The 23,012-nt window shown below is 39.8% G+C and overlaps 1 protein-coding gene across 7 annotated transcripts in view; it reads left to right on the top strand.

Annotated features, from left to right (window-relative positions):
* TANC1 (tetratricopeptide repeat, ankyrin repeat and coiled-coil containing 1) overlaps positions 1 to 23,012 on the top strand; it is a 235,264-nt gene that overhangs the window by 69,126 nt on the left and 143,126 nt on the right. For 6 of the 7 annotated variants that reach the window (XM_032636672.1, XM_032636666.1, XM_032636671.1 and 3 more), the window contains one exon: positions 4,671 to 4,750. In XM_032636672.1, coding sequence (XP_032492563.1) covers positions 4,690 to 4,750 — 61 coding nt within the window. In that variant the 5' untranslated portion in view covers positions 4,671 to 4,689. Of the gene's footprint in view, positions 1 to 4,521; positions 4,547 to 4,670; positions 4,751 to 23,012 lie in introns of those variants that run through there. The other variant, XM_032636670.1, reaches the window with a different exon arrangement.

Below are 23,012 nucleotides of genomic sequence, written 5' to 3'. Positions count from 1 at the left end.
TTATGAAATGCAGCATTTTTGTCCCAAGTATCTCTTGGATTTAACTGTTTCTTGCACTCCTTGCAAACAAGAATATATAGGAATATTCTTTGTAATTTATAAACTGCTATGAATGTTGGTTAATTGCTTGATTTGGAGGAAATGGCTCATCTGTGTTCATTGCAGCCTAGTTAAATCTGTCAACAAATATTGAGAACAGAGCGTGTGGGAAGGCTGTGTTCTGGCTTCTGTTTGTATCTATTAAAGAATAAACATAATCCCTGCCCTCAGCTCACTGAGTCGATTTGAAATTTCATAAATAGGTGTTATGGCACTCCAGAAGAGGAAAGTTTTAAGGCTGGTATTATTCTATGATTTCAGACAAGGTGGTCATGGTTATGATACTGCCATTGGGATTGCAAACTGAAATAGATTTTTCTCTTATTTTTAAATCATCTCACTGTTTAATCTAGGATAACTTTTGTTATATACCTTTGTAATCACTGCAGAATGCTTATTTAACACATAACATGGAGACATTGTGCCTATCTCCAAAGAGTTTGTGTGTTAAAGGAGAAATCTAAGAAGTAAAAATAAGCTCAATAGTTGGTTTAACTTCTCTGGGTTTTGAAAAGAAGAATCTATGGCATTTGGGAAACTTAGATGTCGAATGATAGTAGAAAAATAAGGAAATTTAGGTGACTTCAGATGATTGACCTAAAGGTAATGTCATATACTCATTTTACTTTCTTTGAAATGAACATTGTAGGAAATTTTCTCCCATTAGATCATTTAAGTTGTTGTAATCCAGAGGCTGGTCTTTTCTCTCTTCCCCAAAAATATATGAAGAAACGAGAGCTGAAGTTCTCTAATTTTTCAAAGATTTATTTTTATTTTTTATTTTTAAATAGGACTTATTCATTCTTTTTTTTAAAATTAATTAATTTACTTTTGGCTCCATTGGGTCTTCCTTGCTGCGTGCGGTCTTTGTCTAGTAGCGGCGAGCAGGGGCTACTCTTCGTTGTGGTGCGCGGGCTTCTCATTGCGGTGGCTTCTCTTATTGCGGAGCACGGGCTCTAGGCGCGGGCTTCAGTAGTTTCTCAGCATGCGGGCTCAGTAGTTGTGGCGCACGGGCTTAGTTGCTCCATGGCAAGTGGGATCTTCCTGGACCAGGGCTCGAACCCGGGTCCCCTGCATTGGTAGGTGGATTCCTAACCACTATACCACCAGGGAAGTGCCAGCAAAGATTTATTTTTAAATACTTAAATCCAGCCATATATTTATACTACTTGTGTGATAGAGGCTAAAGTTTTATGTGGCAGGAATTGAGGGATTCTATTTGGCCAGTATGTATTTGAGTTACACCTGTGCCCTTTGAACTATAGTATTTAAAGTGAAAAAGGACAGCCTTTCTTGTTTTATCCTATTATGCTTGTCCATAAGAACTTCCTTACATGTATGGTCCTCTAGTAGGAACTTGATAGCTTCTGGCAGTTTCTTTTTGTGTGTCTGGAAGGCTGGTTTGCATCATTTCTATGTGGTTCACTTCTGTAGCAGGGCAGTGTTTACCCTTTTTAGGGGAAAATCGTCAGGAGTTGAAGTTGCTACAGGAAGGGAAGTGATGCAGAAGGTATCATTCAGGGAGAGCCCGCTGGCTGCCCTCATAAGACTGCTTCACGGTAGCATTTGCATTCAAGAATTTACCACTGTCTTCCTTTTGGTACTCAAACTGGAATCAGAAACTTAATATTTTTTATGTCTTAAATAGATGATACTTGGCAAAGTGATTCTCTTGAACAAAGCTCATGAGAGCTTTTGTTTAAAGCCAGAACACTGGTTTATTAATTTATTCCCAGAAGCATGTCTGTCAACAAGCTAGACAATTGTGTTGGGTGGACTAGACCAGCACACTCTCCCCCACTGTGGTTAGGTTAAAAAGCCAAATTAAGAGGCACTGCTCATTGAGAATAGGATCAGAAGAAGGGGAAGTAGTTATGATGCCAGTGTTTAATAGCACTGGGTCCGATAGCCTGATGGGTCTATTTCCAGAACTGGATGTGGGAGTATGTATTTATAAGTTCACAGGTACTGTCAGGTGTGCAGATAATCTTCTCTGGACTATACTGCCAGTGTTGGCCCCTCCAGCCTATTACTATAGTTGCTTTTTCTGACCACCTTGCTTCAGATGGGCATAGACTTTAAAGGGTCTGTTGATGAGTGTCACATTCCAGTTACATTTTTCAGGCCATGACTGATTGGGACTTTGCACAGCTCTGCTCTGATCTGTATTAATTTCAGAATTTAACCCACAGGGAGCAGTCTTTTTTTTTTTTTTTTTCCTTTCCAGCTTGTGTGTGTATGGGGGGTTCCTTAATTTTTGCATCAGTTAAAGTTTCTCCATGTGCAGTTTGAATATCTTTTAGAGTATAAATTTAAGCTCTTTCCCTTGAGTTATTATTTAGGGAGGAAAACTAGAACTGGGAGAAGAACTTACAGCGAATATCTGATAGCCTCTCACTTGAGACCACTGATGGGGAAGATTTCACTATCCTGAAAACAGCTGAGCTCCGAAAAATAGACATCTAAGGTGTCTGGGATGAGATGCCCAAGTCCATGTCTGCCAGTCCTTGCCCTGTGGGCTGTGTATTCCAAGTGGCATTGTAGATCTGTTGTGGGTTGGTGGTGACAAGAGTGATTAATCAGGGGCAGCTTCACCGCCGTGGTGGGGCCTGAGCTGTTCAGTGATCCAGGGAAACACGGGGAAAAAAGCTCCCTAAGGACCTTGGCCAAGCTTTGCTGGCCTGGCTCCATTGATATTTTTCTCTCTTATTTCTTTAGTATGTAGTCTTTGCTAAATGACAAACCCTGAAGGGTTGGTTGATTTTTTTTTTATTTTTATTTTTTTTAATTTGGAGAAGAAAATGTCTGTGCTTACCAGGTATCTATTTATTTTTTTAACTTTTCCTGCCGTTTTTTATGCCACAACATTTTGCATTGTTTCCTTCAAGCATGGCTGTCAGGAGAAATTTGTGTTTCCACAGCTCTCCTATGGAAGCACACTGTGGCCCACTTCCAGATTCAGTGTTTGCCCTTTACGTGAAACCCAAGTCTTTTCACAGGGGTCCATTCAAGTAGCATTTTTAAAAAGAATTAGGCTCTAAGCCATGCTCCTTTTGTGTGTAAAGACTTGTTTGTAAGATGATTTAACCCTAATAGGCTTCACTATGGCTTTTTCCAAATTCTGCTTAAGATATTTACTTCCTAGTATCTTTCAGGTTGGTTGGTTTGTTGTTAATTTTTTTGATTGTTTGATTGCTGTTTTTCAAAGCTTTCATTGCTCTAAGCAGAGAGGCCAGCAGCACTGGGGAAGAAGGACCCTTGCTGGGAGTCCCCAGATTTGGATTCTGGCCCTGCTGTTAATTAGCTTCCTGACCCTGGGGCAAGTCAGCCTCCCAGGGTCTCTGTTTCTTCATCAGGAAAACAAAGGGCTTGCAAAAATAAATACAGGCCTGGACCCAATGATAAGAAAGGTCACCCTGGGTGCTTATGTTGTGCATGGCAGCACTTTGGGACCCTTCCTCCCTCTCAGTGGGCTCCACAAAACCTCGGCTCAACTCTGGGGTTGAGCACTTGTGCGGGGCGTTATACAGAGACCACTGGAAGCGTTGATGCTAACAAGGCAGGTTTTCTACAGAGGAGTCATCCCCTCTTTGTTTTCTTCAGCAGTAAGCTACTTGCCTTCTTCTACCCGCTTCTCCTTAGTGCGTTAACAAGGGTGTGTGATGGTAACACAACCCACTCAGATTTGTTACTGTTTTTGCTTTGTCTAGCCATCTCATCTGAGTTAGTGGAGGGAAGAGAGAGCTGGAGGAGACTGACTGACTGATGAAATAATGGTCCTTTTGTGTGTCTCTTTGCTGGAGGGGTGGTTTTATGTTTCACCTTAGGCCTGGGCCATTGTGTTGTTTTTTATGTGCTCAGTACAACCCTGCTTAAAAATACAGCTCATTATTTAAAGGATTCAGCCATGGGCCTGTTCTTCTTACCTCCCCCCACCCCCACCCAAAAGTCATAACAATATGTGGTTAAAAACCCAGTGTCCTTGGTGCTGTTTGATCAGACACCCCCAACATCAGTGTTGAAATGTGTTCCCACTGTATTTATTTTGCAAATGTTTTTAAGGTATGTTTCATTCTGATTAACCTTCCAAAATGTTTTCCTTATGGTTAAATAATCAGTAGCACCTGTAAAACATGCCTTTAACCATGTAGCTTTCCTTCTTAACCATTATCTTTTTGATTCTGTCTTAATGTTTTCTTTTGATGAATGGGGGTTGGGAGACCCACATTCCTATGCTAGGTATCTTACAGTAATGTGTCCAGATTTAGCCTCATAACCTTAATTAGATGTGGAATGCTGAGAATGCGCTGTTGTTGTGTTTTTTTTAACTTATAACAGACGGGGAACTTCTGATCACTTCATTAAACATTATAAAACACTCCTTGTGTCTTTTAGCATTTGGTTCCCCATGTTAGTTTATTCATAGAAAATTAATGTAAAACCCAAGGTACCTTTATATTATCCTAAGTGATCTGTTTGTTTGAAGACAAGTTACTGTTTGTGTCAATATGCAAGTTACGTTCCAATTTATAATACTTAATTCCTCTTCCCTCTTCTCCTTTTCTCTTTAGAAGCGAAAGAGTGTTGAAAATGTTAAAGGCTGTGCTGAAGAAAAGCCGAGAGGGAGGAAAGGGAAGCAAGAAGGAAACAGGTATGTGTCCAGGATTGAGTTGAGCTGAGCAAGCATGGTGGGCGTGAGCCAGCAAGGCCCCACTTAATCCAGGCGGGGCAGATGTTACTGCCTTGGGAATGGGTCAGAGAAGTGATATGGCTTAGAAGAAACAGCAACCTGGAGGCCATGAGAAACTAAATACATTCGTGAGCTTTCTCCTGGGAAGTGACTTTGAAGATGGAGTTTGGGTTCTGAACCAAATCCTTTCCCAGAAGATTTGTAAGGGTCATAATTTTAACAGGTCATTCAGATCCCGAGGCAGAGTTACAGACATTGAGGGAGAGCAGGTGTGTCCAGGAATTTGATTTCTAGAAAGCGCTTTCTCTTTTCCCACGCATGCTTGCATTTTATATGTTTGACCAACTGCTGGCTGACTGGTCCTCATCTTTTGAGTATCAGATTTTCCCCCTAACAGGTGTAGCCACACTCAATGCCAGGCTGCTAAGTTTTCATTATGATGAGAGCTACTTAATTTGGCTTGGATTTCATTCCTGTTGGTAGAGTTCTGGTGCATATGTGGTCATTGTGACTCTACACTGCATTCCGTGTGATAAGCTACTCTAAGGTTATTTTGGTGACCACTCACCAGAAAAGCTACATGTTATCTACCTATCTTGCACAATAAAAATCTGTTAGCATGGATCGGTTTCCCTGAAATGTGCCATTTCACTCAAACTCATGTTAATCCAGAGTCAGAGAATGGCTGGTTTCTGAGTTATTGTATATTTTCACTTTTAATTTCTATTAAGGTGTAAATAAGGCTGAATTATAGTTAACTCTTTAATTCAAAAGATCTTGTAATGCCTCGTGGTAATATTGTTATATATGTTGTTTCTGTAAAAGAATAAGTGGACTTGTAAACTTTTTGGTTATGTGGAACCTTGACAAATTTTCTATTATTAATTTCCCTTTAACCAAACCTGCAGAAGGCAAACTTAACCTTAAAAGTAGAGACTTTGTTGTAAAGTTGCTGATAAGATTCCATTAAAAGCCTCTCATTAATGCCTGGCTAAGCAGATGCAAAGAAAAGAAGAAACCGGTTTTTGAGGATAGAAACAGGAGACCATAGTTAGCTCTTAACCTTAGAAAATCAACTCCTAGCTTTGAATAATTTATTAGAATTGTTACTACGGGGAATTTTCAGTTCACATAATTTCTATCCAGGGGACCCTTCACCCTCTGCTGGGTTAAGGCCAAAACATCCTTCTCTTTAGTTCTCGAAAAGCTGTCTTAAAAAACAACAACAAAAATTTTTCCCCAGTTTTGGCTCAACTGACACTCATCCTAGGAACTATGTTATTTGCTTCTTTACATGCCTTTGTAATTTCCAGGATAAAGTTAGATCCTAAAGCTGTCTGTTGGACTGGAACTGCCAACCAGTGGGTTATTTTTCTCAGGGCCAGGGTCTCCAAGCCAAAACTCTCTGCTTAGTAATGGAGTCTTTCACAACAGGCTTACCATCCTCTTTGATCCGTGCCAGACTCATGTGAAATTACAGTATGTTAATGATTTTCGGCACCCTGCCTTTCAGATGGGCCAGACAGTGAACATTGTTTGCGTTTGAAACTTTTCCAGTTGTAGAGCGTATTATTTGGGGTTTATTTCCCCCTTTGGTCTTTAAGAGCAACTATTGTGTTTTCTGAATCATTTCTTCATAATAATTCCCACACTTTGGCTTTTCACTAACGCAAACCAACTTGAAAAAGCAATGGGAACATTTCTCATAAAACATCTGTATGGTGTATGCCTTTTTTCTCTTAACTAGAACCTGGTTGTATTCCACTGGGGAACAAAGCAGATGGAATTTTAAATCTTGACGAAGTTATGTCACAAGATGATTGGGGAAAATACTTGGAATCTGACCGTTCATGTGTTGAGCTCTGTGCCAGCTCTCATCATATAAGTAAATCACAGCTAAGTTTCTCTGTAAATTAAAGCTGGCTAATCTGCTGAGACCGCTGTGAAACTTGGGTAATAATGTCTGCTGCAATATGGAAAAATTTTGCTCTACTGTTTCCAATTAAACCAATCTTTGTTGTAAAGACAAAGGAAAATTCGTTTTTATGTACTTGAACTCACAGTCACAGAAATTTAGAAAATATTTGTCTAAAATTTTGAGTTCAGCTTTTCATATCCTTTGTAGATTGTTTTTACAGACAATCTTGAGCTACACTTTTATGTTGAACCTGTTTTGAGAATTTGGAAAATCACTGAGTTAAACTTAGTATTCTTCAAAAGAAAACAAATATTTTTCATAAGTATTGAAGTTTTTATACCCTCAGCGCCTGTCCCTAAAAGAAAATGTCACTTTATTGGTAAAATTTTAGCAGGTATTGAAATTAAAGTTACATGTATATAAGGATATTTCAAGTATTAGGTACAGTGAGTTATCAAATTATTGAAAGTTATTGAAGTCATTGAGTCAGCTCTAAAAATAGCAAAATTACTTTTTGATAATTTTTTTTTTATACCTAGGAAATGCTTATAGCTGAGCAAAAAGTATTTTCTGGAGGCTGTAGAATCACACTGGAGAATGCAATATTAAAAACTTTAAAATTTTTTTGGAAACTGCATTTACCTTGTTTCCACTAGTCCATCAGTGCAAATGAGTTCTCTTGACCTTGAGTCAGGCCTAAGGGAGCAAAAATCAATATTAAACCATAATGTGGGGAAGGTAAGATGAGGGCATCTATTTTTTCTCTCCCTGCTGTTACGTTAGGACCTTGATCTAAAACAAGCGGGTGAGGTGTTATCTTTATTTTGAAGCTCTCTAGAGAGGTCTACAACCTTCTACCACGTGTGTAAATGACCTTTACTATCAGCAAACTTTCATGTCACTATCATTAAAGTTCCTTAATTTAAAAGTAATTATTGAACTCTTTTTTTTGTTGTTGTTGGCTTGTCTGGTACACGGGCCTTTCACTGCCGTGGCCTCTCCCGTTGCGGAGCACAGGCTCCGGATGCGCAGGCCCAGCGGCCATGGCTCACGGGCCCAGCTGCTCCACGGCATGCAGGATCCTCCCGGACCGGGGCATGAACCTGCGTCCCCTGCATTGGCAGGTGGACCCTCAACCATTGCACCACCAGGGAAGCCCTACTGAACTCTTAAGATTTCAGAGTATTGATGTCAAACCTGGACCTAGTAAGAGTTTAGAGTGGATATAAGAGCAGCATAGGAAATTAATATCTTTTCTGTATAGCAACACTGTTTAGAAAATGAAAAGTCCCATTTTATAATAGAAACAGAAACTTTAAATATCAACCTAAGAAGAAAGGTACGAGGCTTATATTGAAGAAGAGGATAAAACTGTGTTGAAGGACTTACGAGAAGACTGAATAAATGGAAAGAAATACTGTATTCCTGAATGGGCAAATTTATTATTTTAAACTGACCAGCTCTTACAAAATTATCTATACATGCCATTTAATCTCTAATGAAATCCCAACTATTTTCTTTTTTTTTTTTGAAGATGTTGGGGTAGGAGTTTATTAATTAATTTATTTTTGCTGTGTTGTGTCTTAGTTTCTGTGTGAGGGCTTTCTGTAGTTGTGGCAAGTAGGGGCCACTCTTCATCGCGGTGTGCAGGCCTCTCACTATTGCGGCCTCTCTTGTTGCGGAGCGCAGGCTCCAGATGCGCAGGCTCAGTTGCTGTGGCTCACGGGCCTAGTTGCTCCGCGGCATGTGGGATCCTCCCAGACCAGGGCTCAAACCCTTGTCCTCTGCATTAGCAGGCAGATTCTCAACCAGTGCAGCACCAGGGAAGCCCCAACTATTTTCTTTTTAAAGACGTCATTTTTTTTAGAGCCAGTTTTAGGTTTACAGCAAAATTGAGAGGAGGGTGCAGAGATTTTCTGTACACCCCATGCCTCCACTCATTCCTAGCGTCCCCATTATCAATGTTCTCCCATCAAGGAGGTATATTTGTTACAACTGATGAACCTACATTGACACATCATCACCCACAGACCATAGTTTACATTAGGGGTCACTCTTGCTGTGGGACATCCTGTGGGTTTGCCCAAGTATATAATGACATGTATTCACCATCATAGTATCATACCGAGTACTTTCACTGCCCTAAAAATCCTGTTTTGTTTTGCTTTTGACATAGTTGATTTTTAAATTCATCTGGAAATGAAAATGCTTAAGAATAACCAAGGAGAAATTGAAAGTGTGGGGCAGGTACATCAAAAGGGCTGAGCCTGGTTCCCATGCCTGGGTTCTGGCTGTAGGAGAGGCTGAGCAAGTGTGTATTTGGACTTCTTAGCTTCTCTAGGGCAAGGTGGACTTCATCTTCCACCAAGATGTGCGTTAGGGAGGATTCTCAGTTGTAGACATTTGCAGGTCCTCTCCACTTCAAAAGCTAACCAACACAGATATCTAGTATAGCTCATTCTAATAGTTACTGCTTCCACAGAGCAAGTACATGTCTTGGCTAGTTTTTTGGACTTTTTTTCCTACTGGTCTCCAAGAAATGAAACCTAATTTTATCTAACATCTACGATGTAATCAAATCTCACTGTTGATAGTGGTTTTGTTTTTTTCCTTTTAACCCTGGAAATAGTGACACCAATCTGGAAGCATTAGATGGGCAAGGCCTCTTACCCTCCTAGAAAGGGCTAATCCCTCTCTCTCTCTGTGTCCCTTTTGCCTCTGCGAATCTTGAAGCCATAGTCTCTTGCCCTGTCCAACTCTCCTGCTTGCTCTCTATTGGTATGGAAGTATTGGGTTGGCCAAAAAGTACCTTTGGTTTTTAAGTAAAAATAAGACACATTTTTCATTTTCACCGAGAACTTTATTGAACAACGTATTCACCCTTTTGTTCCACAGGTAACTTCATAATTCCGTCTTCCCCGAATTTTTTATCTTTTTGAGCAAAGAACTGTTCCAGGTGCCTTTTACAGTCTTCCAGGGAATTGAAATTTTTTCTATTAAGAGAATTTTGTAAAGACCTAAATAAATGGAAATCCTAAGGTGTAATGTTTGGTGAATACAGCGGGTGAATCAAAACTTCCCAGCCAAGCTGTAATGGTTTTTGGCTGGTCATCAAGGAAACATTCAGTCTTGCGGTATCCTGATGGAAGATTATGATTTTTCTGTTTACTAATCCTGGACTCTTTTCGTCCAGTGCTGCTTCCAGTTGGTCTAACTGGGAGCAGTACTTGTTGGAATTAGTTGTTTGATTTTCTGGAAGGAGTTCATAATAAAGGACTCCCTTCCAATCCGACCATATACATATCACCTTCTTTAGCCTTTCGTGTGGTTGGTGGTGGTTTATTTCACTTGCCCCAGTCCACCTTATTGTATAGTATCCACTTTTCATCGCCCTCACGATTTGTTGTAAAAACTGAATGTTTTCATTACGTTTAAGTAGAGAATCCCATGCGGAAATGTGGTCAAGAAGGTTTTTTTCGCTTAACTTACGTGGAACCCAAACATCAAAAGCGTTGAACATAACCAAGCTGGTGCAAATGATTTTCAACGCTTGATTTGGATATTTTGAGTATGTCGGCTGTCTCCTGCGTGGTATATAACTTTGATTGTTCTAAGTGTCTTGATTTGCTCACCTGGTCTCCCTGACCGTGGAGCATCGTCCAGCGAGAAATCTCCAGCACGAAACTTCGCAAACCACTTTTGACATGTTCGCTCAGTCACAGCATCTTCTCCATACACTGCACAAATCTTTCTTTGCGTTTCAGTTGTGTTTTTACCTTTCTTGAAATAATAAAGCACAATATGCCAAAAATGTTGCTTTTTTCTTCCATCTTCAATATTAAAATGGCTACACAAAAATTCACCAATTATAATGTCTTTTTTTTTAAAAATGCATGCTGATATGACAGCTGTCACATACAATCTAACAAAATTGTTTCGAATGAAGTTAAAGACAACTAAGTGCTACTAGAGTCATCTTACAGAAAAACAAACCTTTTGGCCAACCCAGTAGCTCCAAGTTGAGGCAGAAGAGCAAAGTTTGGTGAACTCTTATTTGTGGTATTGTCTCAATTAAAATATAGACTGATTAAGGTTGCTAAATACGCCAAAATAATTGTTTATTAGGCTTTTCCTTTCAATTTAATTATTGGTGTTCTTTTTTCAGCAGGGGGGCTTAGTTTGAAGCAATTTATTTAAAAATTTTGACCTTCACCGTTTCATCATTAAAACCCAGCTAGTTGGCTCAATACACTTGTAATTAATGGTGTTAATTAAGGCATTGGATAGTCCCTAAGCTTGAATGTGTCCTGAATCTGTTAGCTTTGCATCTAATCCTTCACTTTGAATTTGTAGTAAAAGGAAGCTGTTTGCCTCTAAAGTTTAAAAGCCATTGATGTGATTGTTAAATGTGGTATTTTAAGCCATTCCAGGCTGCAGTCTGGCTTTCAGTGGTACCTTCTAAAAATGCCTCAATACAAACGATGCTTTGTTTTATCTGGAAAATATGAAGCTGCTTTTGATTATTCTCTGCTGCATTGCCCATTTTTTGTGGCTGTGGACTATTATTTAGGAATTTAGTGCAGTGACTGTCTTGCTGAGCTATGGATATTTGGTATCTTGTTGTTAACTGACTCAAAAAATGTTTCCGAAGCAACAAAATAAGCAGAAATAGTTCAGTCTAAAGGTATTGTATTTCTGTTTACCAAAGCATTTAAATAAGTTCTGCAAAATCCTGTAGGACAGGATTTGAACATAGAATGGAACAGGCTGGTTACTAGTAGGAGTGGGAATGCTGTTCCCTCTGGTTCAGTTGGTCCCTTCATCAGTTTTACTCTGTCGCCCCTCACACCTCAGAGTCTCGAAAAAGCACAGACTTTGGAATCTGAAGATGCAAATTCAAATCCTAGCTTGTTCACTTCCCTGTGTACTTGGACAAATTTCTTAACCTAGTTAAGCTACCTTACAGGGATGTTGTCAGGGTTAAATAAGATAACCTGTCTACAGAAGTGCCTTGCTTGACATATGGCTTCTGCTAGATGTTCAGTACATCTTTTCTTTCTCGAGAAAACTGGTACTTTAAAGAACAAACAAAACCCTTCTAAAACATCTTCCTTCCGTTGATCTCAGGAAAGAGAATGATGTTCTAGAAGCTTCTATCCATGATTGTCCTCTCTCTAAATACCAATTCTGCCATTGACTTTGGATATTAAAGGCTCTTCTGCCATCTTTAGCCTTTTCCTCATGATAAAACCGAAGCGGCTCTGAGTCATTTGTCTGTTGTATGGTGACTTATACTTTGATTTATAACTTGTTTTACCTTTTAACCTATATCATGTCACTTGCATTTTATCCTTTTTTCTTTGTGAACTTAAACTGAGAGGCTTTTCCCCTTAAGAAATTTCGGGAGTTAGCAAGCAGCCTTAAGAATAGATTTCTAAGTACAGTTTATAAAGTTGCTGAGATGTTTCATTTCAACATATCCTTATTAGTAAAGGTCTTTATATGTGGAAGGCTCCATTGCCCATCCTCTTTATAGCTTCCCCGTACATTTTAGGGATATATAAAGGATGAAAGAGGAGGATGGGCACAAATACTGAGCATTTATCATGTGTATCAGGCACTATACATAATGGACCACGGCTGGTCCATCTGAGCTGTTTCCTATGAGAGGCGTAATTAGAGAAAAGTCTGGACTGAGAAGGTGAAATCAAGACTTATCCTGGATCTTCCACTTTTTATGGCCAGTACAACCTCTAGCAAGTCACAGCCTATCTGAATCATCATAAAGGATGTAGCAAAATTCTCAGACAACAATATTTATTTACTTGGGTCCCTTTTTGTATGTATATGTGTAAATGCAACAAGAAAGCTAATACAGAAATATAATTCAGAGTCCATTTTTATGTCAAACCTAATTTCATTTCACAGATTTTTGTTCATGCAAGCTGCTTTACTGTTAAAAAACAAAAAACAACCAACGGTCTTAGTTTCTATAGACCAGGTCTTCAGGGAGTTTTGTCATGTATAGCTTCTTAATTCTCATAAAAAGCTCCATATTTGAATTTTCATATGACCTATTTGTATAAGTTTTATATGTATTCTGCAGAAATGTAGAAAACTGGATTTGATGTAATCTATTGGCAAACATAGTTCCTGAGAGGGGAGATAGGCTACCAAAAATTTTGACCTAGGTTGACTTCTTTTTTCCATGCAGGGTGGTCTAAACTAAATGATTCTTCTTTTAGGGTTTGAGGGCTTTGACCTTACACTTGTCCTGCAGTCGACAGATGGCCATCAGGGGTAACCCGTTGGGTAGCCCTAGCCTTGGTATAGAGCATCAAATTGAGAAACCCTTATTCATATTGGAAATCATGGAGTTGGAATGTAGGATCTGTGTCTGTCTCTCACGCCCCCTCTCCCTTTGGTGGCAGGCTGGTATAACACATCAGCCATCAGCAGTGCCAATAAAGAATCAGAGATTCTTGTCCTGTGTTCTGGTGACCACAGCACTGTCATGGGGGTCAGGATGAAATAAGACTTTAGAGCTGATTTTTAATTCTTCATTCTCAAAAGTTTGTGTGAGAGTTGTCCATTTTTAAGGGACTTTGGGAGCATCATACTGCTACATTGGGTACGTGATGACATTCTTTGTGCCGAGACTGTCCTAGAGCCCAGGAGTACTCAGTAATAATGATGTCTCTGATACAAGACACACACATAGGGGCCTATAATGGTTTGGGCACTTGTCTGGATTTTATATAGAGCATGGAACTGGCTGGTAGCAGAGGTGAAGAGGATGCAGACTCTGGGTTGAGGATGGAAGAGAGCCCCCTGTGCACTGCTACCTTCCTGATGATCTTACATTTGGTTCTCAAACAATTTATATGTTAATGTCTCGTATCTTTGTGAGGGCTTGTTTGCCTCCCACCGTACCAACCCACCCCAAGAAAGTTTTCTACATAACTTTGGAGTTATGTAGGAAACTTCCTTCCAAGTACCAGATGTTAAAAATATTTTGATTTCTGATGGCACATTTTCTTGTTGTCTTAGTTTGGGCAGCCATAACACAATGCCAGAGATTGAGTGGCTTAAACAACAGAAGTTTATTTTCCCACAGTTGAGGCTAGAATTCTGAGCTCAAGGCACCAGCATGATCAGGTTCTGGTTGAAGGTTCTCTTTCTGGCTTGCAGATGGCTGCCTTATACTTGAATCCTCACGTGGCAAGAGAGACAGCAAGCACTCCAGTGCCCCTTGTTATAAGGATGCAAATCCCATCATGAAGGCCCCATCCTCCTGCCTTCATTTAAACCTAAGTATCTCTAAAAGGCCTCTTCTCCAAATACCATCACGTTGGGGGTTAGGGCTTCAACGTATGAATTTGAGGGAACACAGTTCAGCTCACAGCACTTGTCTTTATTGTTCTGATTATAAATGTTACATAGTACTTCATTGGTTATAAAACACACCATTATTTTGGGTACTGCTAAGGAAGAAAGAACTGCTGTCAATTAAATTGACATATTTTATTACTTAAAATGTTATACTTTACTGAAGATTTCCTTTCTTTAGAAAGTTATTTTTACATATCTCAATCTTTTTCATAAAATGGGAGGAAAATGAAATAAGTTGGTTAAAGTATTTCAAATTTATGTTCAGAACCTGATTCTTCTAAATAATTTTTTTCACCTAGTTGTCAATACTCATTTTTCTTCATATGACATCATCTTCTCTACCATTAAGAGCATTGATGTTGCAGCATTTTTTTGAGCCCTTCACTGTTTCCTCCAGGACTTTTCTTCCCAGCTGCAGACATGCATTCTGCAAGTTCGATGCCATTCTTTCATGATCTCAGAAGGAGGTTTTAATGGAAGGCTTTCAGATAAAATTCAGGGCTCTTATTCCTTCCACAATGGACTTTAAGTGATCTGTTGACTGAAACCTGGAGGAGGTTATCATTGTCTAGTCACTCTACCAGATGTAATAACATAGGTTTGCATGGTCAGTGCTTGCCACGTTGCAACCATTCCCTGGCTGGTAGCAATTTTAAGGTGCCATCAACTGTTACATCCATTTTGGTTTTGGAAAAGTTAAAGTCAGAATAAATATGGGCCTTTGATCAATGCCCAGTATAATATGTGCTTATTGTAGAAAATTTGTAAAATACTGATAAAGAATATCCTTGGGTTTTTTTTCTTAATTCTTATCTTTTGCTTTATCCTTTTTAATGTCATTACTCTTTGAAAAATGCCTAAGAGTCTGTTGTACCAATATACCATGATTTTGTTTGGGTGAATTTTGTTTACATATTTTTCTCATTCATTAAAGAAAAACTCTCTGGAAAATATGTATCTTTGTATAAATCTCTGATTATTTTAGTGGAATGTTTCTAGATAAGGAATTAATAGTGAAAGGAGAGGAACTTTTCAGAAGCTCGTGGTACTTCTTGACAAATTGTTTTCCAGAAGGATTGTGTTGGTCGCCACCTGTGTAAGCAGTGTGTGAGTGTGCCTGCTTACATGGCTCTTTCTAGTATTGGGTATTTGTGGATTTTAATAATCTTTGTCAAGCTTATAGGTTAAAACATGTATTTATTTATTTTTATTTATTATTATTTTTCTTTAGCGGTGCGCGGGCCTCTCACTGTTGTGGCCTCTCCCGTTGTGGAGCACAGGCCCCAGACGCGCAGGCTCAGTGGCCATGGCTCACGGGCCCAGCCGCTCCGTGGCATGTGGGATCCTCCCGGACCAGGGCACGTGCATTGGCAGGCGGACTCTCAGCCACTGCGCCACCAGGGAAGCCCCTGTATTTGTTTTAAATTAGCATTTCTTTGAGATCGGAAGACCTCTTTCAATATTTAGTGCCCATTTATAGTTCCTCTTCAATAATTGTCTTTTTATGTCCTTGTACATTTTTTCTGTTGGGAATGTGAGAGACTCTTTAGTTTGATTCTTCCAAGTGTGGCCCTGGTGTGTAGTAGTGGGGTTTCCTTATAAAGTTACTCGTAGAGGAATTTTCCTTGAAGTTGCTGAAAGTCACATTGCCTGTCTTCAGTGGGTAGCAGTGTCTCCTGCATTATTAAAAATTTCATGTTTGTGCTGAGGCTAGATATCTGCTAGTCTGATTGACTTATATTTAAGAAATTTATTTTATAGAGAAACCAAAATAAAGGCATAAAACCAACACAAATGAGTCATTAGGTTTTCCACAGTACCTAATAACATTCTACCTCTGTACATACACAGTCAAAAAAGTCTAAGCGCTTCCTGCTCCCTGGATGTGCTGGGAGCCTTCATCCTGTGAGTTTCTGATAGTGGGCAGGGATAGTTCCAGACAGGAAAGCATCTCCTTAATAAATTGCTGTAGTCTTAAGTGTAAAAAACATTGTCCGTGGCTTATATTCTTAGGTTATTAGGTACATGGATTTTTTTTTCAAACTAAGCTAAAGTAATGAAATACAGGGTTTTAGATCTAGAAGGACTTTAAGAAATTGAGTTCAGTGTCTTCAGTTTTTGAGAACTATTTGGAAAACATTGAGCAACTGCCCAAGGCCTTATAGCTCGTTAAAACAAAGATGTGGGCTCAAGGTATAGCTTTTGACTCCAGACTAGTTCAGTTTCTACTATGTCTCTGGCTAGTTCCCTTATTTTTATCTCTAGCACTGAGTAAATATAAAGGAAAATACATCCCTGAGATAGAAGACAGTGAATTACTTTATAATTTCTCTCTCCAGGGCTACTTGTTTTGATTTTTTTTCCTTCTCTAGAAGTATTTTCCCCCCTCCCTAGAAAGTTTATTTCAGAAATTCTTACATGGCCTTAATCTAGATTCAGTAGCACTGTAGTATCTCTTTCTTTTGCTGTATCTTGAAGCCCATTTCTGCTTGATGTCATTGAGACTGTTATAAATCCATCCTTTTTTTCGTAAAGTCGCTCAAACACCGTAAATGTAATAATTAAATATACAATCATTAAAAGCTATACAATGGTATTAAAAGTACAGATACCCCCCATTTCTTCTCTGCTTCCATTTTTGCTCCCCAAAGGAAATTAATGTTAATGGTTTATTTGATCTTTCTAGATATTTTCAATACATATATGTGTGTATGCATGCATAATGTACATGTATAGATCCTTAAGAAAACCGATAGACTTAACAGTGTGTTTTATTTTGTAAGTTACCATGTTGACTGAATACATTTTTAGACATATTTTCATATTAGCACATACTAATATATAGGCTTTTAAAAAGTTTCTCAGTGTTCCATTAGACAGATATTCTGTAACTTGTTTTATTATTCCCTTTGATGGTTTTATCTTTTTTGTTGTCATTACAATCAATACTAGAGTAAATCTCCTTGTGCCTAACTCCCTGTCCTTTCATAAGGATAGTTGTAAGAAAAATTGTTGGTTAATAAGTTTATTCTTTTATAATTTTCCTAAATTTTGTCAAATTGCTCTTCAGAAAGGTGCCAGTAAATTTACAGTTGCACCTTCAATATGTGAGAATGCTTGTTTATTCACATGCTTATCAGCATAGGCTATAATCAAACTATCAGTATTTCATCTTGTCCAGTATAATAGGCAAAAGTGACATCTCATTGTTTTAATTTTGCAGTTCTTTAGAGTGAATCCAAAGGCATTTTTATATGTTTATGGGCCATTTGAAGCCACACTGCCTGGATTGGTATCTTGGCTCCATAGTTTAGTAACTGTGTGAACTTGAGCAAATTACGTAACCTCTCTGTGCCTCATGGGTCACTTATGATGATTGTATGAGTTAATATTTATAAAGTACTTAAATCCATGCTTGGCAGATAGTATATAAGTATTTGACAAAAATAAAATTTACATTTCTTTCTTTGTCCTGCCTGTTCATTTACCTAATTTTCTGTTGGTTTCAGTAGGTGTTTTAATATTTTGTTAAGTGGTTAACCATTGATTGTTTACTAGCTAGAGTTCTAAGCAAGTGAAACATGTCATGTTTAGTTTTGAATTATAAAACCTAAGAAGATTCATCTAACTCAGACTTCATTTTTTATAGGATTAAGGGAAGGATTTTGTTTTAATTCTGTAAGTTCAGTGTTGAAAAGTGACTGAGGTTATAAGTCATTATTTCAGGGAGGTCGGCTTTCTTTCCCTGCTTTGTGTGAGAGTTTTGATGCTGCTAATCTGATTAGACCTCCTTACATCCTTAGCTCTAAGATTCTGAAGATTAAGAGATTCTGGGGTTTTCCCCCTCTATCCATTAAATTGTTACCATGGTTATTGGGCTCCCCAAACAGTACCTCAAATTCCTTCTGATTTATGGAAGCGGCATCTTAAAGATGAATAAGCACTCTGCTGGTTTGGCTTCAGGAAACTTAGGTAAGAGTTCCAGTTTGAATGTACCTACTAGTTCTCTTTGAAAAAGTTGTTTCATTTTTCTGAACCTCAGTTTTCTTGCCTATAAAATGAAGGTAACAGGGACTTCCCTGGTGGCGCAGTGGTTAAGAATCCACTTGTCAATGCAGGGAACACAGGTTTGAACCCTGGTCCAGGAAGATCCCACATGCCGTGGAGCAACTAAGCCCATGCGCCACAACTACTGAGCCTGCCCTCTAGAGCCCATGAGCCGCAGCTACTGAGCCCGTGTGCCTAGAGCCTGTGCTCCACAACAAGAGAAGCCACTGCAATGAGAAGCCTGCGCACTGCAACAAAAAGTAGCCCCTGCTCACCGCAACTAGAGAAAGCCCACGTGCAGCAACGAAGACCCAAATGCAGCCAAAATATAAATTAATTAATTAATTTAAAAAAATGAAGGTAATAGTCTCTATCTGTGTCAGAGTAATTACGAGGGTCAAATGAAAGGAAGATTTGTTTTTTTAAAACTTCAGCCGTGATAATGTTGATGAAGGGAATTTGTTTTGTTTTACGTTCACGTAGTATCTGTTTTGGGGAAATAAAATATACAGATACTTGTATTTACATGGAGAATTTTTGATACTCGAATGTTGTGAGGGGCAGGTGAGATATTCTTCTTCAAGGTATTGAAGAAACTAGGAAGTGAACTGCAGTTCATCAGGAAGTGAATCCCCTGGGGTAAAATGTGGCAGTACAGTACTAATAAAAGTTGCTCTTTGAGTGTTTACTGTGTATCAGATAGTGTGCTACATGCTTATAAACAGTAGCTTATTAGTGGAGGTTAAGGAACTAGCTTAAGACTGCACAGCTGCTAAGTGGCAGAGCCAGGATTTGAATCCAGTTTGTCTTTCTGTCTCCAAAACCTTATGATCAGGACAGTATAGCAGCCAGGTTGCATGGGTTCAATTCCCAGGTCAAGTTGATTAACCTCATTGTTTCCATTTTTACATCTGTAAAATGGGGATGTTGACAGCATCTCCCTCTGAGGGTTGTTGGTTGTCCTGAGGATTCAGTGAGTTAAAGTGCTTGGAACAGTGCCTGGACCATTGTAAGCATTTCATAAATGTTTGCTCTTATTATAATTGATGGTAATTTCTATACCCTTCTGGCTTCTTTGTTTCTGCCCCTTGACCCTCTCCTTTTGGCTTTAGGCCAAAATGGCGGCATCTCAGATATTTTGGTCTCCTTGGTTCCCTTGTCTGTGTGGCATACACGGCCCTGGCCATTCCATCTGGTGCAGGAGGAGAGAGTGTGGTAGGCCTGCCCCTAGTGGAGTGCTGTGGGGCAGTTGCTGCAACCGTCTGGGGTGGCACGTGTTTGTTGGGAGGGAGGAAGGGGAGGAATGTGAGGCCAGACTGCAAGGATCCACCACCAGCATTCTGCGAAGAGAAGCTGTGTGCACTCAAAGGGGGTGTACCTGTGAGACTCAGTATTCACCTCGGCTTTACAAGAGCAGGCTCTAGTGCAGCGATTACTAAACCTGGCTTGTTCATCCAAGGCACTTGTGACTCAAATTCCTTACCAGACCTACTGCATTACTCACCGTGGTGGGACTCAGGCTTCTGTAATTTTTTTTTTTTTTTAATGGTTTTTGAGTGGTTAGCCAGGTTCGGGAGCCGCTGGCATGCCATTTGTTCCTGTGTCTGTGCAGGACCAGCTCCAGCCAACCTTGGCAGGGGTATGTGTATATGACTTGGAAAACTCTTAGGAAAAGGAACTCCCCCACTATCTAGTAGACTCTGTTCTTGGCAGCCCTATAAAGATGAATTTGAAATACAGGTATACGAGCAGATGAGTGAAAGCATTCTATTACAGAAATAACAAGGGGCAGGATTTGATCAAAGTAATTTGTCAGTATATTTTATTTGGTTCTTGTGTTTATGCAGATTCCTCATCAACACTTGCTTATTCTCACACTTGCAAGTTAGATACACAAAAACGAATAGCCATTGAATATAATTTTGATGTTTAATTTTTTAATTGAAGTATAGTTGATTTACAATGTAATTTCTGCTGTACAGCAAAGTGACTCGGTTGTACATATATGTATATTTTTTAAGATTTATCATTTATTTATTTTTGACTGTGTCAGGTCTTAGTTGAGGCATGTGGGATCTTTGTTGAGGCATGCAGGATCTTTCATTGCTGTGTGCGGGCTTCTCTCCTTTAGTTATGGTGTGTGGGTTTTCTCTTCTCTAGTTGTGGTGCATGGGCTCTCTAGTTGTGGCGCACAGGCTCCAGGGCGTGTGGGCTCTGTAGTTTGCAGTACGTGGGCTCTAGTTGAGGCACACGAGCTCAATAGTTGTGGCGTGCGGGTTTAGTTGCTCTGCGGCATGTGGGATCTTAGTTCTCTGACCAGGGATCGAACCCACGTCCCCTGCACTGTAAGGTGGATTTTTTACCACTGGACCACCAGGGAAAGTCCCTATACATTCATTTTTATATTCTTTTCCATTATGGTTTATCCCAGGACAGATACATATATGTTATTTGTTTGTTTATCTAGTCATTTATTTACAGTGTTGTTAATTTTTCATGCAGCCTTATAGAAATTGTTAGAGGGCTGTTTTCCCAGTGATACTCAGAATGAATTAAGTAATGCACATTCCATTTTATATTTGAGAAATCATGAGTAGAGTGGAATGTTAATATGGTTAGCTGGAGTGAGACAATATTGACATTGTTGCTAAGATATTTTACCAGACATGTCATTGAGGCTGCTGCTTCAGAAACTGAGCAATGCTGTTTTCTTTTTTTTTCCTCCCTCCCTCCCTTCTTTCTTTCTTTCTTTTTATTTTATTTATTTAACTATTTATTTATTTATTTTTGGCTGTATTGGGTCCTCGTTGTGCGCGAGCTTTCTCTAGTTGCGGTGAGTGGGGGCTACTCTTCTTTGTGGTGCGCGGGCTTCTCATTGCAGTGGCTTCTCTTGTTGCGGAGCACGGGCTCTAGGAGCGTGGGCTTCAGTAGTTGTGGCACGTGGGCTCAGTAGTTGTGGCTCATGGGCTTAGTTGCTCCGCGGCATGTGGGATCTTCCCAGAGCAGGGCTCGAACCCGTGTCCCCTGCATTGGCAGGCGGATTCTTAACCACTGCGCCACCAGGGAAGCCCCCTTCCTTCTTTCTTTTGTGATGGTGGTGATGGTGGTGGTAATGATGGAGCAGGAATATAACAAATAAAATGACAGAGTCGAAGAGTGAAAAGTCATCTCGTTCTCTCCCCTACTCCCTGCCCCCCAGTACAGGTCTGAAAGGGATCTTGATAAAAAGCCACATGTACACAATTGATTTATTCTGCTGCTTTCTAGAATGTATACTGAGTTGGTTGTATTGTATTTTTAATCTGTTTGTGGGGGAGAAACTTTAAATGCTGCTTAGAAACTTTGAGGCATTTCCCCCAAAATGTTTATAGGTCCCATTTTCCTTGTAAGGAGTTGAAGCGGGATAAATGGCACTGCTCCGTGTACTCTCCCTTTCTCTTGTAACGAGGCCTGTTGGCAGACAGTGTTGCTGACGGGACTGCCAGAGTTTGGATTTGAGTAGTTAGTGAGGGGTGGTGTGCTGGTTATGGTATTGTTCTAGAAGTCTTTTTCCCTCCACTTATTTTTCCACCCCCAGAATGTCAGCATGTCCAGTATGACAGAATGTTCCTGATGATTATTATTCAGAGAAACATGACTTGCTAAATTATCTGTAGATGATAGTCAGAATTCCTTAAGCACCAGCAGCACTCCATGTTCGTTATGCACCTTGGTCAGGGGACCCACATGGTGTGGGAAGGCAGACCAGGGTAATGCCGTGGTTGGGAATTCTGACTGTGGTCTCAAGTCTGCCTGGGTTCAAATCTGGATCTACCGCTTACAGGCAGCTTACTTAGCTTCCCTTAGCCTTAGTTTCCTCATCTGTAACTAGGGGGCAGTGACAGCATTTACTTGCAATGGAATAGGTTGAAAAAATTAGCTAATGGATATAAAGTGCTTAGCAGGGGGTCTGTTACACCAAGTAAGGTCTTAATAATAGCTTAATCACCCTCGTTATTAGGGCAGATATATTCAGTGAGCATACACATATCATTAAAACAGAAAACTCATAATAAATCCTGAGGTGTTACCTGGATACTTACTTAATGTGAAGCTCGAGGGTAAGCGAGCTCTTCATAGTTATGGTGGCGCTAGACGTGTAATTGAGGGTGGAGGATGCCTTTAGGAGTTGAATATCCAGTGTGTCATTACAGTCCCCGGGGCTGCCTTACGGCACAGTTCTGGGGCACTGTCACATAGATGTGCGATGTGGGGACGGTGGTCCTTCCCTCATCACTTGTCAGTCACACCCACCCCCTCCCAAGGAAGTTCTGTGTAAAAAGTGGAGTTTTCTATGTTGTTATAAATAAGAGGGTATATTCAGGTTGCCGGTTTTTAGTTTAATGCCAAGAGAAGGATTAATTTTTTGGAGATTGGAAGTTAAAAGAGAAAAGTGTAGACAGAGCTAGGGCAGTGAGGTTCCTTTTGACTACTTTGAAGTATACAATTGAACCTTGAACAACATGGCAGGGAGGTGTGGTGACCCTCCCCGCAGTTGAACATCTGCATATAACTTATAGTCAGCCCTCTGTATACATGGTTCCTCCATCTCTGCAGTTCCACATCCGTGCATTCAACCAACCACAGGTTGTGTAGTACGGTAGTTTTTACTATTAAAAAAAAAATCTGTGTATAAGTGAACCCACGCAGTTGCAACCCATGTCGTTCAGGGGTCAACTGTACAGGGTAGGGAACTGGATCTTGGACCACACAGTGGGTGTCACAGGAAGCCGGTCCATAGCTTCACTGTGGGAATAATCAACAAGGAAGAACATCCCCGATCAGTAAGACCTGGGAGATAGATGACTGTGGACAGTTTGGGCTAGA

The sequence above is a fragment of the Phocoena sinus genome, chromosome 7 (genome assembly GCF_008692025.1).
Source record: "Phocoena sinus isolate mPhoSin1 chromosome 7, mPhoSin1.pri, whole genome shotgun sequence".
Taxonomy (NCBI): Eukaryota; Metazoa; Chordata; class Mammalia; order Artiodactyla; family Phocoenidae; genus Phocoena; species Phocoena sinus.
Note: the sequence above shows the minus strand (reverse complement) of the source record. Positions and strands in the feature narration are given on the sequence as shown.